The 18,337-nt window shown below is 42.7% G+C and overlaps 1 protein-coding gene and 1 long non-coding RNA gene across 6 annotated transcripts in view; one reads left to right on the plus strand and one right to left on the minus strand.

The window, feature by feature from the left end:
* The window catches only part of edem3 (ER degradation enhancer, mannosidase alpha-like 3), an 88,065-nt gene extending 74,691 nt beyond the window's left edge, over positions 1 to 13,374 (minus strand). Inside the window, exons 1-3 of one of the 2 annotated variants that reach the window (XM_069938168.1) lie at positions 13,069 to 13,085; positions 9,213 to 9,266; positions 962 to 1,007 (exon numbers count right to left, since the gene is read on the minus strand). In XM_069938168.1, coding sequence (XP_069794269.1) covers positions 962 to 991 — 30 coding nt within the window. In that variant the 5' untranslated portion in view covers positions 992 to 1,007; positions 9,213 to 9,266; positions 13,069 to 13,085. Of the gene's footprint in view, positions 1 to 961; positions 1,008 to 9,212; positions 9,267 to 13,068 lie in introns of both variants that reach the window. The other variant, XM_069938167.1, reaches the window with a different exon arrangement.
* Positions 13,375 to 13,500: 126 nt separating this feature from the next.
* Positions 13,501 to 18,337, plus strand: part of LOC138763655 (uncharacterized) — a 70,560-nt gene continuing 65,723 nt past the window's right edge. For 2 of the 4 annotated variants that reach the window (XR_011357702.1, XR_011357700.1), the window contains exon 1: positions 13,501 to 13,823. This is a non-coding gene — a long non-coding RNA (uncharacterized lncRNA). Of the gene's footprint in view, positions 13,824 to 17,836; positions 18,089 to 18,337 lie in introns of all 4 variants that reach the window. The other 2 variants (XR_011357703.1, XR_011357701.1) reach the window with 2 other exon arrangements.

The raw sequence follows: 18,337 nt of genomic DNA on the forward strand, positions 1-18,337 counted from the left end.
ATAATATGACACTGTTTTATTTCTATGACAATAAATTGAATCTTGATCTTAATTACACCGCTCTCTGCATATCACATGACACCTTTAAATTAGTACAGCACCATCTGCCCCCAACTAAAATCTCACATAGTTGGGTGGCACTGCAAATTCTAAAAACTTATTGGTTTTTATGCAGTCAATAGCACGAGGAACCAATTCATTTATTGGACTTTGGCTCAAAAGCTACATTTGTTAATCTTGTAAAGTTGATGAACCACTTCAGCACATTACCGTGGCATGTTGAATTGCTGATTCCTTTGCATTGCAGATGGACAAGATAAAGAGAGTTGCTATTACATTATCTCTTCTTCTTTGGCTTGGCTTCGCGGACGAAGATTTATGGAGGGGGTAAAAAGTCCACGTCAGCTGCAGGCTCGTTTGTGGCTGACCAGTCCGATGCGGGACAGGCAGACACGATTGCAGCGGTTGCAAGGGAAAATTGGTTGGTTGGGGTTGGGTGTTGGGTTTTTCCTACTGCATCATTATTGACGGGTTCAGTTAATTTGGACATCAAAATAATTCCACATCCATTAAGTTATCAAACAGTTTATAAATAAGTGAAAGGTTTCAGATTGCAAATCAATTTTCTATACAATCATTGTCATATGTCTACAGTGATAAAACTGTCCTGGTAACTGCAGAACATGTTTGTGCATGCTACATTTGAAAACTGATAAGTATGTAGGTTTGAGGATCTCTGCTTTCAAAGTTGTCAAATCTGTTTTTAAAGGTCTTAAAAAGGCAAGAGAATCTCAAGCCCCCAGCATTCGACAAACTTCCCTTGATGTTATGCTTTGGATTGATGTCAGTCAAACAACATAACCACATTTCTCTTAAATACAACATTTTCATGTACCATATAAATGAAATTAAATTCTGTCCCAATAAAGAATTTCAATATACAATGATTGGTGCAACTTACCATGTAATTTTGATATGCATGATCAAACATTTCCAATACTTGATCCCTGTAAACAGAAAAGAAATGCATCAAACTCTGAGGTGTCCGCAAGAGCAGTAAAATTGTATATTTTTCAGTCTGCAACAGCATAATAAAATGCCATACCGACTTTTATTAAAAGAGTTCCGAAATCAATGATCAGTGATTAAATATTTTCTTCCAGAAAGAAGCTGCCATGTGTAGTAGCACTCGTGATGACATAATTAGAGGTCATGGAAATAAACAAATGTTTCTAATGACTGATGAAATGCTACAAATACCACAATCAGTAAAGAAACTCTTCCTTAATTGCTGTCATTCAAGTAGCACGTGCCAAGATGCTATGAAGCGCTTATTGACTGTTCAATTTGGTAGAGCATGCATTCTACCCATATTACACCTTCATGCATTGCAAGCCTCAAGAAGGACAAAAAGAATAAATGTGTCACTAAAGCTCCTTTCACACTTGCAAGTGACCCCAGGAATTAACCACCAATCAGCCTTTAAAAAGTCTCATGTGAAAGCAAAATCAGCTCTGACGCTGGCATCAAAGTCATCTCACACCAGGGATTGATGGCCTCGACCCCTAGTACCATCCTCGGTGTCTACAGATGACTGTGTTGCAATCAGGCAAGTGTGAAACTGTAATTGCATTGTGGGATTGAAATGAACCAAGTTTTTGGATGAGTGCAGGAACATGAAAGAAGATTAAAATGAAGGTATAAACTTTGCCATGGGAACATCGCAGCAGGAGAGAGGAAATAAATAGCAATAGTGGACAATTTTTAAACAGTGTGGGAAAATTGGTAGCACTATAGCGCACAATTTATAAAGACCGTGGGGATAAAGCAATGGTGGTCCTGACTTCCCAGAATGCCATGTCGCAGAGAAACCTCTCCATGAATGCTCCTTGCATGCAGCCAGTCATACTGCCCTTTTTCTGCCACATGGCATTCTGAGAGAGCAGGTCGGCCATCGCATCTCCCCCACACCCCCCCCCCCACAGTATTCATAAATTATTCTTGATAGTGTTACCAACTTTCCCACATTATATAAATTGTGCACTATAGCGCTACAAACTTTCCTACCTGCTTAAAAATTGTCCGCTACTGCTATCTATTGTTGGAACTTTCTCACGGTCCCTTATAATAGGTCGGCACAACAACAACAGGGGCTGAAGGGCTCATACTGTGCTATACATAAAGCTTAATTATGTTATAATTAGGAATGACTAATTTTGTTCAAGTATAAGATCATAAGACATTGATCAGGATTTAGGGCAGGTCCACCATCGCTCGATGCATCACAACATTACCGGTAAAAGGTAGAATGGTCCTAACTCTGGGGATGGCTCCTTGCAAGTGTGAAAGCGTTCACATGGACTTTGTTGGTCCGCTTCCTGTTTCAAAAGGATACCGTTATCTTTTTACAGTAATAGATAGGTTTATGCAGTGGCCAGAGGCCGTGCCTATGGTAGATGATACTGCAGACACTTGTGCTTGGGCGTTCCTTATTTCTTGGGTGTCTTGTTTTGGTTTACTGGCGCATGTTACTTTGGATAGAGGACCACAATTTAACTTCCTTGCTGTGGATGGCCTTGTCTTGCTTGCTCAATACAACAATTCATCATACGGATGCTTATCATCCCCAAAAGATTTCATCGACATTTCCATCTAAATCCTAGATATCTGCCATTTCCCCAAGGAATCAAAGGCCATTTAAAGCAGCTCAATGATACCACAAATAGTGCTACTACCATAGATTTCCAGTATCACAGATTGACTCCTGACTTCTGTGCAAATTCCATACAGATAGCAATTTTCTCCCTATGACTGCTTGGGTTTCCTCCAGGTGTTCCTGTTTCCTCCTAGATCTAAAGAGCTGGTTGGTCAGTTTAATTGTCCATTGTAAATTGCTCCAAGTGTAGATGTGAGTGACAGAACATAAACTGCAACTGACAGGTACACAGAAAGTACAAAATTAGATTAATGCAAAAGTGTGCTTAAAAAGACCCATTTTCCCCATATATAACAGACTATAATCTTTCAAAGAAGTGAACATTTCATAAAACATCACACTGCCATTTTACAATTTCCTTCAGTTTATAATCATAACTCATGCTTGCGACCATTCTATGAGGAGATGCAATAAATTCTTTACTCTCTTCCTTAATTGCTGTCATAAAATACATTACACAAATTTGAAAAATGAAGCCAATGACAGTTGAAATGAGAACTACCCATTCTATGGCATTATTCAAAGTTGAACAGAGGAGTTCATTAAATGTGGACAATATTTAGTCACATGAATGAACAGCCATTTACACTGGAAAATATTAAAGATAGTAAATTTAGGCTATTTAATACTTGGAAAAGGACAAATCAAAAAAGTTGGGTGCAAGCAGACATGGTGGTTACCTTGACAGCAAAAGATGACTCAAGAGCAAAACAGATTAATAATCTTGGCCCAGAAGAGGAAACAGAATCAATTGGAAACAAGAGATAACAAGGCACAGAAAAAATTGTGAGATTTTACAAGTTATAAATATATTGAATTGTTCAACATGTTTTCAAGACAGAGAGTAGATTTTTTGGGAATGGTTGTATCCGTTTGATGTGTCATTTCAGCACACAAAGGGATTCACTGCCCACTATATGGACCTGAAGTTGCAGTCTGTTATACATTGCAATGATGGCGAAGGATGAGAGTTTCACAACTACATCTGCAAATTCATCAGACTGTCCAGCTGGGGTTAATGAAATCTTGTTGTATCACACTTCAAAATAGTAAGTGCTTCAGGATGCAATGAGGAAGTGAGATACAAAATCAATTCACTGTAAATACCAGTCAGGAGAAACAAAGAAACCAAACTGCAGAAGTTGGAATCAGGAGCAAACAACAAGCTGCTCAATAAAGTGTCCCCATCCAAAATGCTGACTGACCATTTCAGCCCATGGTTGCTGCTTGGCTAGGAGCAGAAGCAGGCCACTTGGCCCTTTCAGCTTGCTCTGTCATTTAATAAAATCATGGCTGATTTAACTGTAACATCATATTCTTATCTACCCATGATAAACTTTCACCTCATTGTTTGTCAGGGATTGGTGTTTGGGATATGACCATTTCTTCTCTCTTTGGCTTGGCTTCGCGGACGAAGATTTATGGAGGGGTATGTCCATGTCTGCTGCAGGCTCGTTGGTGACTGACAAGTCCGATGCGGGATAGGCAGACACGGTTGCAGCGGTTGCAAGGGAAAATTGGTTGGCTGGGGTTGGGTTTTTCCTCCTTTGTCTTTTGTCAGTGAGGTGGGCTCTGCGGTCTTCTTCAAAGGAGGTTGCTGCCAGCCGAACTATGAGGCGCCAAGATGCACGGTTGGAGGCGATATCAGCCCACTGGCGGTGGTCAATGTGGCAGGTACCAAGAGATTTCTTTAAGCAGTCCTTGTACCTCTTCTTTGGTGCACCTCTGTCTCGGTGGCCAGTGGAGAGCTCGCCATAGAACACAATCTTGGGAAGGCGATGGTCCTCCATTCTGGAGACGTGACCCACCCAGCGCAGTTTGATCTTCAGCTGCTGATGACCATTTACAATTTATACAAATGACTTGGATGGCAATTCCATAAGACACTGCTAAATATGCTGATGGCACAATAATGGGTAAAAAGCTAATTCTGAGGACACAAGCTAATTCTGAGGCTACAAAAGGGAAATTAGAAGTTCTCTTATTGGGAGTATACAAGTGATATACATTGGGAGCATACATAATTATGCCATAGCATAAACATCTGGACATTACTTAAGGGTTCATTCCAAGAAAATGGTCCATAGCATGACGTTCAGTCTATATGAACATAGCAAGGTAGGAGAGTAAAAAATATATATATTTATTCCCCCCACACATACACAAATACTGAGAGAATTTTATTAAGCATCTCAAATGCTTGTGAATTTTGTGAAGGTGACATGATGTCAATCATACAAAGGGAAAGAGTAAAAATTTGGCAGGAAAGAGTAAAGGTTCCATTATTGTCACAAAATACTATATTTCGAACGTAACATACATGAAATTCTTTAACTTTGTTTACTGTAAGGAAGCCACTTTGTCAAGCACAGCTCAAAAGAAATGAGGCCCAGCAAGAAACTAATTTGCATCCCCTGGTTTAAAAAATGATGAGAGATTATAGATCTCCTAAATACATACTATTAATCTAGGTATCTTACTACATTATTCACCAAAGGCTAACATTCAGCTTCAGCCAGTAAATTAACTAACAGAATTTAATTGTTTGTTGCAAGGAGAATTTAATTTGGAAGTAAGGAGATTTGCTTCAGTTCTATGGTGCACTGGTGAAACCACATCTTATATAAGGAAGGCTGTTAATTGTTAATGAGTTGGAAGCCTTTAAGAGGTTTGCTAAATTGATAGCTGTATTGGGCAGGTGGTCAATCTTGTGTACAGTATTTGACTGAAACATAAAAATCTAAAAATAGTCTTCACAGGTGTTGATTAGGATTGTTTTCTACAGATGTTTTCAGAAATCACTGTTTGAACACCAGGGTTCACTCAGCTAAGATAGAGAATAGGCATTTTTTCCCCTCTCCTCTCAGAAGAACAAGAGTCTTTGCAACTCATTTCTTCATAGGGGTGAATAAGCAAAGTCTTTGAATATTTTTTCAGGCAGAGTTAGACAGATTGTTGAGATGCAAAGCATAGGTCAGAATGTGTGATCAGTTCAGTTCAAATTTATTGTTAGGTGTTCTCAGAGTTAGAAGGAAATTTCATTTTGCATGCAATCCAGCTGGTTAACCTAATCAGAATACAGTAGAGTGCAGAATTACAGTGAAAGACTAGTTGGAGCAGAACAAATGCAACATTATTTAACTTGTGGTGTTTGTTTAGGACTCTGACAACAGTGGGAAATAAACCATCTTTAAATCTGGATCTGGCGGATCTGGCATGATCTCTCACTTGTGAATCTTTGCCTGATGGAAAGAGGGAGAAGAGAATGCAGCTAGGGTGGGATGAGTCTTAATATATTGACTGCTTCCACATTGATGCAATCACAAAGAAGGCTCACCAGTGGCTATACTTTGTGAGGTGCCTGAGGAGATTCAGTATGTCACTGAAGACTCTTGTAAACTTATACAGGTGTTCCGTGGAGAACATTCTGGCTGGTTGCAAGGGACCAACTCTCAGGACAAGAATAAACTCCAGAGGGTTGTTAACTCAGCCTGCGACATCACAGGCACCAGACCTCTCCCCATCGAGGGCATCTACAAGATGCAGAGTCTTTAAAAAAAAAAGTAGCCTCTATCATCAAAGATCCACCATCACCCAGGCCATGCCCTCTTCACTCTGCTACTATCAAGGAAAAAGGTATAGGAGCCTAAAGACGAGCAGCCAATGGCACGAGGACAGCTCCTGCTTCGCTGCCATCAGATTCCCGAATAATCAGTGAATCATAGATACAGCCTCACTTTTTGTGCATTTTTTTTTAATGTATAGCATTGTTGTAAGATGGTTTATAAATATGAATGTTTACACCATGACGCTGCTGCAAACAGTGAACTTCATGACTTGTTCATGACAATAAATTCTGATTCTGCTTTTCCAAGGCAGCATGAAGGGTAGATACAATTGATGTCAGGGAAGGGGGCTTGTTTGTGGTCAAAGCAGTGATACAACTCTGCAGTTTTTTTTTTCTAGGCCTTGGATGCAGTGGTGCATCATTACAGGATACATTCAATGGTGTATCTGCAAAAGTTCTTATGAGACACAAGTGATATGACAAATTTCATCAGGGTTTTGAGTAAAGAGAGGCACTGGTGGACCTTTTTGGCCATGGAGACAATGTGGTTGGACTAGGAGAGGCTGCTGAAGATGTTTACCCTGAGGAACAAGAAATTGTCCACTAAAGCCCACCTCAACATCACTGTATCACTGTCATAGACAAGAGAATGAGCTGAACCTCATTTTTGGAAATCTACAACCATCTCTAAAGTACAGATGACATTGAAAGAGGTTGTAGTCTTAGCACCAAGTCACTAGTCTTTCTGTCTCCCTTCTATTCTCTGATATGCCATTGTTTGAGATCTGGTCTACTGTGGAAGGGATCATCTACGAATTTACAGATGAAGTAAGTGCAGTGTTTTTGCAATACAGTCATGGAAGCATTGTAAGGGGCTAATTATTCAGCCTTGTGCGGCACCAGTGATGCGAGTTATTGGTATTATCACCAGTCTTCAAAGATTGCTGTCTGCCAGGCAAAAAGTGGTGGATCCAAATGTAAAGGGGAGTGCAGAGAACAAGATCTTGGAGCTTGGGTGGAGCATGTCTAGGACTAGGGTGTTGAAGGTAGAGTTTAATAAATGAAAGTAGGAGTCCTTGTTATCCAGATATTCTACAGCTGAGAGTAGGGCCAGGAAGATGGCTTCTGCTGTGGACTTCTTGTGGTCATAGAGCATCCCCACCCCCCCACCCCCGGACTCTGCTCAAAGTTTATGACCCCCCTTCACAGTGACACAGTCAACATTTGTTTTTTTTCTGTACTTCTCTCCTACCAACTACAGTTAAAAAAAACTTTTATTTGTTACCTTTAGAGTTACAGGATCATTCACAGCACAGAAACAAGCTCTTTGGTCCAATTTGTCCACACCAACCAAAATGTCCCAACAACTCAAGCTCCACCTGCCTGCATTTGGCCCACATCCATCTACACCTATCCTATCAATGTATTCATCCAATTTTATTCTTAAACATTACAATAGTACCTGCCTCTCTGTCAGTCCACTCCATACATTCACCAACCTCCAGTTCTTGTTAAATTTGCTCTCATCAACCTCCTCAGCACCAGATTGATATTGTTCTTAAAATGGGTGGGAATTTCTGCCTGTAGCAGGGAGAAGTGAAAGATATCTATGAATACTCCCAACAGCTGGTCTTCACAGGATCACAGGAAGCACCATCTTGACCAGTCACATTTTGTTGTTTCACTCTCAAGAACACACATCTGATATCTGTGACAGTGACTACGGGTGCAGATTTTCTAAAGGTCATGTGACACCTATCACTGAGCAAAGTGAGCATGCAGATATTGAGCTCATCAGGGAGAGATGCTCTATTGGTTGCTATTCTGCCTTATACACATTATTGCACATGGTGATCTGATTTTTGATGGGTTCTTAATTTGCACTCATGTTCATAACAATGTGTACTATTTTGTAATGAGAACAGGCAGCATATACCCATCTTTGTCAATTCACTGATAATGAGGAGAAGACACTGGAGATGGTGCAAGACAGCACACCCTTTGAAGCACTAGGAATTATTGACAGCATATTCTTTGAGATCTGGCTTATGACAGGGTGTCATCTGCTCCAATATCTGATTGCTGTTAGAGGACCTTATTGCACACAAACTGTATGCTATACCAATCTGCTGGCCATGAAGTAATTTGAAGCAGTAATGAAGTGAGAGGTACATTTATACACTGCTTCCTATAAAATTTTATTCGGATTATACACACACCCCTTCATGTCTTTGTGTATCTGGTAAAAAGCAACTAATTAAAAATAATCATTAGCCTTGTATTTAATTGATATAAAGCTGCAGGTTGGCCATTACAAGAGAACATTTAAAAAAGCAAGAGCAATCAGGTGTCTGGATTTACAAAATTAATTTATTGGATTGGATTATGCAGTTAAGGATTGTTTTTCCTCCCATTCATGATACAACGAGATGCACGATTTTGAAACATGGCAAAAATCAAGGGTAAGGAACAAATGATAAACTTTACAATTCAAATCCATTGCATTTAGAACTATACATATTCAGCTACTGAAATTAATTAATGGTTAACAATTCTTTTCTACTTTTTCATTCACCTTTTGGAGCATTATTTGCCATATCGACTTCATTATTTATGGTCTCCAAGAGATGAAAAAAATAAAGACTTAAAATGCAAAGCCTTCCAACTGTCAGTTCAATGCCTTTTGAATGTGATGTCATGCAATGTGTTCTGACAATAAATTTGAACTTTAAACTTCAGCTCAGCAAAAAATATGCAGCATCATTTACATAATTAGGTACACAGTAAAACATTATGATGTTAAAACTATTTTCAGAATATGCCTCTTTATCCACAAATAAAAGAATGTTCCAAAAACATTGCCTGGAAAATTAGATTGCTCAAGCTGTGGTGCACTCTAGCTTATCTGGAAGAGAAAGTACAACTCACCAGTTTTGGTTGTAAACTGAATAGTTCAAGTTATACGTGGCAGAGTCTCATTTCCTTCAAAAATGAATGAGGTTCAGATTAAAAGAAACCAAAACAGGTTAGCACAGAACCATATGGTACTTTTAACTGATCATAGAGGATCATGTTTTGTGCACACAACTTGGTTATGATTTCAGTAAAGATGAGCATTTTACAAGCAAGTGTTACACAGATTATGATGGAAGGTCCTTTCTCGCAAAAAGCCCATCTTGCCCTACCCTCAATGTAAGAAACCATTAAGAACAAATACCAAGAACATCATATCAATTTGCACTGTGAGCAAAATACTTGCTATAAAGTGCTCATTATAATTTTTCTCTATGGAATGATTCCAAAACTGTTTAAATCCCCCTTTAGGAATGCAATACACTGTGAAAACATTTCATACTTGCAGCCTGACTTTAATCAATGTATTCAGTATTGCTGGTAAATAAATCACATATTAGCTCTGGCTCCCATCAATTACTGATTCAAAGGCAAATGGCATGGCATAATAATTTGGGACATTTGTGTATTCATTCTTCAACAACTGTGACAAAGTAGTCCAAAACATTTTTTTTTGTAAATAGTTTCATTGAAAGCATTAGATGACAAAACATTGTAAAATCATCAAACCCGGTATTTGTGAGAATGTGGAACTGTTAATTAAATGGATGGATTTGTTTTAAGATTAATTTGCATTTACTTCATCCCTTTAAATTAGCATTCATATCGCTAAACAAGCAAAATTTGCTTCACATCAAAAATAATACAGCAACTTCTCAGCTTTGCACAAAATTGAAATTATAATGCAAACTTAATTTGAAACTAGGTAATCAAGGTGGCATACATAAAAAACTAACAATTCCCCTCAAAAATTGGCTTTGGGTTCTATCGTGAGAAAAAATAAATCACAAATCCCCAAATAAGATTGGATGCAGTATTTTGGAGCAACACAAATACAATCAGATCATAGTATAGATTAGAAAAGTTAATAGACACATAAAATTAGGAACAGCAAATATAAACTGGTGACATTCCTCAAAAAATTATTCCAAATGTTGCTCTTTACCATCTTCATTAAAGGTAAATGTACTGAATGGCATTGGTAATCTTGCATATTATTTTAACAATGAAAAAAAAATGTAAAGAATTCACAGCTGCTGCAATCATATCTCAAAGTTTTGGGAAAACAAGTGAATGTTACTTTTTTAAAATTTGAAAAATTCAGGTGGAGTAGAAATAAGTCAGTCAAATACTAAATAAAAGTGAATGTTACAAGAAATAAATTTGTCAGTGGTGAATGAAAGAATATTTCAGTGTTTCTCCCAACCATAACTACTGCCACATTTCCATAGCTAAATTAAACAGTTTTGATGTTCGATTCAACAAGTAAATGTTGGATTACAAATCAAGGATAATTCTGTTCTTGAATAACACCTTAATTACAGCTTTGTTAGAATGCTATTTCTATTTTTCATTTCCTCATAATGGGGAATTTCGATCTTTCAAGAGTGTGTAAGAGGATCATTATTGATTCCCATTTCAAAAAAATGTGACCATCCTGAAAGCAATAGATCTTTACAAAAACAAAATTGTGAGCAACATGATAAGTAATTGGGTTGTTTCTGATGGACACCAAGTCACCAGGTCTGTAAATTATGCAAGGTCAAGATACAATGGGCGTTGGCTGGGGTTCCAATGCCCCAGAGAATGGCAAAGCAGTGGAATAGATTTAACAACACATGAATGAACATATCCACTGAATTTCTTTAATAGAGGGAAATCCTGGTTCTAGCTGGTACAGTACAGCATTACAAACTTGGTGAGAAATAATTTAAAAAAAATAGTCTGCTGAGTCTGTCTAGTTTTGTCTACAATGGTCAAAGAGGAAGATCTATAGTGTTTCCTCAAATTATTTTAAAAGATAGATTGTGTCTTTTCCATGATATTACATGATATTACATGCTTCCACCAGCGTTGTCTCCGCTCCATCCTCAACATCCATTAGAGCGCTTTCATCCCTAACGTCGAAGTACTCGAGATGGCAGAGGTCGACAGCATCGAGTCCACGCTGCTGAAGATCCAGCTGCGCTGGGTGGGTCATGTCTCCAGAATGGAGGACCATCGCCTTCCCAAGATCGTGTTATATGGCGAGCTCTCCACTGGCCACCGTGACAGAGGTGCACCAAAGAAAAGGTACAAGGACTGCCTAAAGAAATCTCTTGGTGCCTGCCACATTGACCACCGCCAGTGGGCTGATAACGCCTCAAACCGTGCATCTTGGCGCCTCACAGTTTGGCGGGCAGCAACCTCCTTTGAAGAAGACCGCAGAGCCCACCTCACTGACAAAAGGCAAAGGAGGAAAAACCCAACACCCAACCCCAACCAACCAATTTTCCCCTGCAGCCGCTGCAACCATGTCTGCCTGTCCCGCATCGGACTTGTCAGCCACAAACGAGCCTGCAGCAGACGTGGACTTTTACCCCCTCCATAAATCTTCGTCTGCGAAGCCAAGCCAAAGAAGAACATGCACAGTGTAACACAACTGTGAATATTTGACATTTCATTGCCTGATTAAAAATCCATCGCCTTCAATTTACTCAAAAATTAACAAATGTTTAAAGCAACCAATGCAAATAATACCTTCAAAATCAAAATATGAATTGTAAAATATAAATTTTCATTTTTGTCTGCATCACCACACCAACATGAGTTTGCCCATATCATTTTTTTTTTTTACTTTTCATGCTTAGAAAACATGAAAGCTAAAGAATTTAATCTCACTTCTAAAAAATGTGAATTACTTTAGTAGGGGATATCATTCCCAATCATGTACCATCTACAGTAATTGATTTTAGAACAAAAAGTAAATGTGCAGCTGAGAGCTTCACCATATTCCTCAAAAAATTTCCCTCATGTGTACGAACAACATTTTTAAAGAGGAAAATGTACAAATCGGTTATTTTGCTATCTAATTGCAACATGCACATTTAAAAACAGAAAACTTTGGAGAAGCACATATCAGGTGACATTTGTTAAAAGAAAGTCAAAACTTGGGGTATGCAATCCTTCATCTGAACTAAAATGGAACATCTATCCAATGCAATTTAATAAAATTTGACAAGCATTTCCTTTTCTTGCTACATGATCATCTGTTGCAATGACCATTTCCTTTCTCTAAATATTTCTGTTATATACACATAATCAGATATATACAGAAAAGTTGTAAAATAAACAGATGTCAAATATACAGAAATCAAAGTTGTCAAATTTATACAGTACATCTACAAGGTAACAGAATATAACACAATTTTATCCTGAAAATTACATTTTAATTTTCTCCCCCATCTCTTGAGCCCATTACCAAGCCGAAATTCTATAATTAAAGTATACCTTATAAGTGTCAGAAGTCAGGTTCTGAAAGTAGTTCAGGAACCGTCTCCATAAGTTTTAAAACCTTATATCTAACAGAATAACTAATCTTTTCTAAAACTATTTCCGAATTTCTACACACAGATCCATTATACTTCAATGTTCAATTTACAGCTATTATTGAAAAGCAACTCATCAACATGGAAAGTGAAAACTACAACGTTCTATTGTTACACACATGAATTTATCAGCTGAACCAACTGATAGATTTGTTAACAAACAAACACAAATTATAATACAATCTACTTGGACAGATACACCACAGGAAAGTCAATCAGGCAACAAACATCAACAGAATCATGTCTCCCCTCCCTCCTAACTATCAATTCCTTCACTGAATGCATTTCAGTCTGTAGGTATATATAGTATGTAATGGAGAGGCGAAAGGGCCAGTGCCACCCACCTGAGTTGGCGCTTCTCTTCCTTCTCCATCGCCGCCACCATCCGCAGCCCCAGGCAGGACACAGTTAGCAGCAGCAGCCACCGAGGTAGGGCAGAGGATGAGAACCCCTCTCTCCCTCCTTCGACACCACTCATTGGGCCGGCTCTCACCCACTTGCACAATGAGAGCAGAAACACAGCAGGACTATCCCATTCACTCGCGCGCGCACACACACACACACACACACCAAACGCGACGGTAATGTCACCAGCCCCGATTCCACCTCTTCCTGGTAGCCGCCATCTTTTGGTGACGCCAGAAAACTGACGTTGACAATTTCACTGCTCCCGCCTCCCTTCACAGGCCACGCAGCTGATTGGGTTGGACCGTCGCGATTGCGTCACATCCGTCCAGACTTTGAATGGCTTGCCCATCCGTCAATTACTACGGCAACCCTTCCATTCTGCAGTCTTGACGACGTCGCCTGCTCAGTAAATATACATTTTCGTCCTGCTGCAGACGCCTCTTGGCCTCCCTTGGAGCGAAAACAGCATCTTCATTGGCTGCACGGCTGTCAATCATGGTAATGGTTGCTTGGTGACTAATCTCGAGGACTTAATGCTGGAAAGGGTTCTCATCGCACAACAACGTGAAGAGTTGCTTGGGAACTAGACAGTTTAAGAAGTTATCGCATGGTCCTCACCACTTCCAGTTTGAAGTGATGAAACCGAAGAGTAGGAGAGTTTGTCTCATGCATTCTTACTGCAGCCGCACAGGTACGTCAGCTTTCCCCAAGAGCATGAGATGCATGACCACGATTTGCCAGGAGACAGAAAAAGATAATGCCTATAAAAGCTAGTCGCAGTTGCAACCGCCCCGTGCTGCTTCATGCGTGCGATGGACCCCTTGGTGATGCCTTCCCTCTCTCTTGGTGACACAACTCTCTGCAGACCAGAGGTTTCTGTCTGGAAAATGCTCCCTCTCACACGGGATGATGGTCAGTGACTGCCATGTGTTAGCAGTGGCCTGCGCTGACCGTGCCGGCCGGTTTGAGGCACCGACTTCCAGCACAGGCAACCTTTCCACGCTTGTGTTGTGTCACACAATCGTACGAGAGTGGAAAGGAGGGGCTTGCCAGCAGCAGGCTCAGATTAGATAACTCGCAACTGCAGGAAGGTCAATTTTAACCATTTCCCAGCACAGCAGTGCATTTAATTCAGGGGCCTGCTTTTTTTTTAAAAAAAAAACTCATGTCCTGAAGGCAATGTTCCCTCTAATTTTGAGCAGTCAGTGTGCGCAAAAACGGAGACTGTGCATTTTTTTTCGGGCCAAAACTGAACGCCTGGGCAGCTGGAAACTCGAAACAGTTTCAGGATCATTTTGACACAGCTAATGGCTAAATTAATGATGTGCAAATGTGGGATTTGAAAAACCAACGAATTAGTTAAGAGTTCGCTAAGAGATTATGTTCAATAGGTAGAATTAGTAATTGCTCCATTCGTTTAGGTCGCCTGTGAGCCCCTGCCTTTCCTTTGTGCATTGGTGGCGAAGCCTGCCTGTGCGCACGCTGCACGGAAGGGAATCAGGCCCGAAAGGTCGGTGAAAGACCTTGACCTCCAATGGACGCAGCGGGACCTGCTGAGTTTCTTCAGCACTTCTGAGTTTTTACTACAATCACAGCGTCTGCAGACTTTTTTTTGTGTGTCCCGAGAGCTATAATGAATCATAGCGGGTGTGGTGCGCTGTTAGCCAGGATCAGACACACACAAGGTAAAGACTGTACAGCAGGCTTTAAGCCACAAAGACTTCCACAGAGCCAGGCTGGCTGTAGCTGAAATAACTCTTGAGTGAGACTTCAGGAGGCCAGCACAGTCTTCTATCCCGGAGGGTGATTGACACCCGACCGGGTGGGGCTTGATCTATTCAGGATGACTGATTGACAGCCAGCCAGGTGTTGACCTGTCCCTTTACACGCCTGCAGGTACAGAGGTTGCCCCCTGCAGTACACCGGTGGTGTACCACCACATTCACTCCCTTCTTTAAAATTGTCCCGGGGGTGGGGGCAGTAACAAAGAATTGTACCCACTATACAAAATACAATATTTACAGATTGAGACGATCCGGCAGCCGTCGGGGTCTCTGTGACTGTCGTAAGACTGGCACCTGGTCACTGGTCGGAGGGGAAGTGGGGGGGGCTGGCGGCAGGGGTCTGAGTGACTGGTGTGGTGCCATGCGGAGGGGTGGCCAGAGTCGACGTGTGAGATTCATATTGGATGGGTGGGGGGGCAGGTACGTCCCCCACGGCTGAAGCGGCTCCCTGGTGGCCAAGGAGGTCTTGTGCGCCCCATAGCTGCCTGGGGATGGGGATGTATGCCTGGTCGGCGTCATTCTGGGATGAAGGATGCTGTGGAATGGTGGGTGCTCCTGCTGGTGCCAGGTCCCTGCTGGAGACTGTCCTCTCTGCCACTGCTGAACCTAATGTAGGCGTAGTCGTGGATCGCGTGTAGGAGGAAAACTTGCTCAACCAGGGGTTCAGCCTTGTGTGCCCATAAGCGCTTACGCAGGAGCACCAGTCCCGGGGATGTGAGCCATGCTGAAGGGACATTCCAGTTGCCGAATTCCTGGGGAATGAGAGCAAATGTTCATGAGGGGTCTTGTTGGTGGACGTTCACCGAAGCAACCGAATGGCATGGAGTGTCTCTGGCAGGGCGTCCTGCTAGTAATCAACGGCCCACCCTTTTGACTTGAGAGCCAGGAGGACTACCTTCCAGACCACCCCGTTTTCGCATTCCACTTTCCCATTGCCTCTCTGGTTATAACTCGTCATGCGGCTAGTCGCGATGCCCCTTGCTGTCAGGTACTGGCGCAGCTCATCTCTCATGAAACTAGACACCCAGTCGCTGTGGATGAAACCGGGGTAGCCAAACATGGTGAACATCTGCTCCAGGGCCCTGATGACGGTGGCCGTGGAGGTGTCTGGGCAAGGGATAGCGAGAAGGGAAGCGTGAGTACTCGTCCACTACAGTGAGGAAGTAGATGTTTTGGTTTGTGGAAGGCAGGGGCCCTTTAAAATCCATGCCGAGATGCTCAGAGCCGAGTGGCCTTTAAAACATGGGCCTGGGGCGGGCGGAAGAAACAGGGTTTATACTCTGCACAGACCTAGCAGGCCTCGGTCATGTCCCTGACATCCCTGATAATGTACGGCAGGTTCCGGGACTTAATGAAGTGGTACAACCTGGTGACACCCGGATGGCAGAGGGACTCATGCAGTGCCTGCAGCCTGTCGTTATGCATAGACGCGCAGGTCCGAGAGAGGGCATCGGGGGAAGTTGTTAAACTTTCCAGGGCGATTCTGGATGTTGTAGCTGTAGGTTGCCAGCTCGACTTTCCAGCGGAGGATCTTGTAATTCTTGATCTTGCTCTTGTGGGTAGTATTAAACATGAATGCCACGGCCTGCTGGTCAGTGAGGAGGGTGAATCTCCTGCCGGCCAAGTAGTGGCGCCAGTGGCAGACCGCTTCCACAATCGCCTGGGCCTTTTTTTCAATGGCAGAATGCCCTAGCTTGGAGCCGTGGAGGGTCCTAGAGAAGGCGGTGATTGGTTGAGGGTAGCGGCGAGGGCTACCTCAGAGGCATCGTTCTCCACCTGGAAGGATGAGTCCTCATCCACAGCCTGCATCCGTGATGTCCTGCCTGATGCGGATGAAGGCTGCCTGCACCTCGGATGGGAGGGGAAAAGTTGTAGCTTGGGCTAGTGGGCGGACCTTTTCCGAAAAGTGAGGGACCCACTGCGAGTAATAGGAGAATAGGCCAAGGCACCTGTGGAGGGGAGGGCCTTTAACATGGGGGGGGGGCGGGTGGAAGAGGTAGCTCCATTAATGGGTGCATTCTTTCTGGATCTGGGCCGATGACCCCATGGGCCACGATGTATCCCAGGGTGGCAAGGCGGGTGGTGCTGAGCATGCACTTCTCCTTGTTGTAAGTGAGGTTCAGCTCCCCAGCTGTCTGGAGGAATTTTTCCAGGTTAGCATCGTGGTCCTGCAGGTCACACCCACAGATAGTGACGTCATCCAGATACGGGAACATCGGCTTTAGCTTGTGCTGGTCAACCATGCAATCCATCTCCCGATGGAAGTCAGAGACCCCATTCATGACCCCAAAGGGAACTCAGCGAAACTGGTACAGGCGCCCGTCCGCCTCGAAGGCGGTGTAGGGCTTGTCCTTCGGATGGATGGGAATTTGGTGATACGCTGACTTCAGGTCAATCGTGGAGAAAACCGGTAGCGGGTTATCTCGTTGACCATGTCAGCTATCCTCGGCAGGGGGTAGGCATCCAGCTGGGTGTACCGGTTTATGATCTGGCTGTAATCCACGACCATCCTCTGCTTACTTCCTCCTTTGACCACCAGGACTTGGGCTCTCCAAAGGTTGTTACTGGGCTCTAAGGCATCTTCCGCCAGGAGTCGCCGCACCTCTGCCTTGATAAAGTATCTGTCTGTGGCGCAATAGCGCCTACTTCTGGCGGTGATCGGGCTGCAGTCGAGCGTAAGATGTGTGAAGAATGCCGGGGGGTGGGGGGGGGTGGGTGGTGTTGCATAGTGTGGAGAGGCCGCAGCTTGGCCAGGGCTGGTAGGTTGGTGCGCTGTGTAATGTGAGTGGAGGTTGGGGCCCCCAGAAGGCAAGGATGACACACTGCGGGTGGCACTGGAAATCCAGGCCCAGGAGGACTGGGGTGCAGAGTTTGGGCATGACCAGGAGCCTGAACCCCATGTATGTCTCTCCTCCCACAGTTATATCGGCCGAGCATCGCCCGAGGGTACCAACAGTCTTATCCTTGGCGGTGAGGGCGATCAAGAAGGTGGTAGGGTGGACTCTTAATCTTAGGAAGTGGTCCACGCTCGGGTGAATGAAGCTCTCAGTGCTGCCACTGTCGAACAGGCACTTTGTTACCTGCCCGCTGACTTGCACGTTCCTCAAGGGGAACACAAGTTTGTATTTCTGCATTCCATCGTGCCTTTCCAAGATGGGAACCAGACTTCCAGGTAACTGCTATTTATCACCACCTTTCAATTTATCCATCTCTGCCGCATCTGTTCCCAAGATGAGGTCTTCTGAGTTTTTCTATATATATTTATGGAAAAAAATATTTTAAACAAAGATGAGGTCTTCCAGTCGAGATCTTCCGAAATGTCTACCACAAATGTGGCTTCCCCTCCACCACCATCAACTCAGCCTTCACCCACATTTCCTCCATTTCCTGCTTATCTTCCCTAGGCCCCTTTGCCCCCCAG

The sequence above is a fragment of the Narcine bancroftii genome, chromosome 5 (assembly GCF_036971445.1).
Source record: "Narcine bancroftii isolate sNarBan1 chromosome 5, sNarBan1.hap1, whole genome shotgun sequence".
NCBI classification, from domain to species: Eukaryota; Metazoa; Chordata; class Chondrichthyes; order Torpediniformes; family Narcinidae; genus Narcine; species Narcine bancroftii.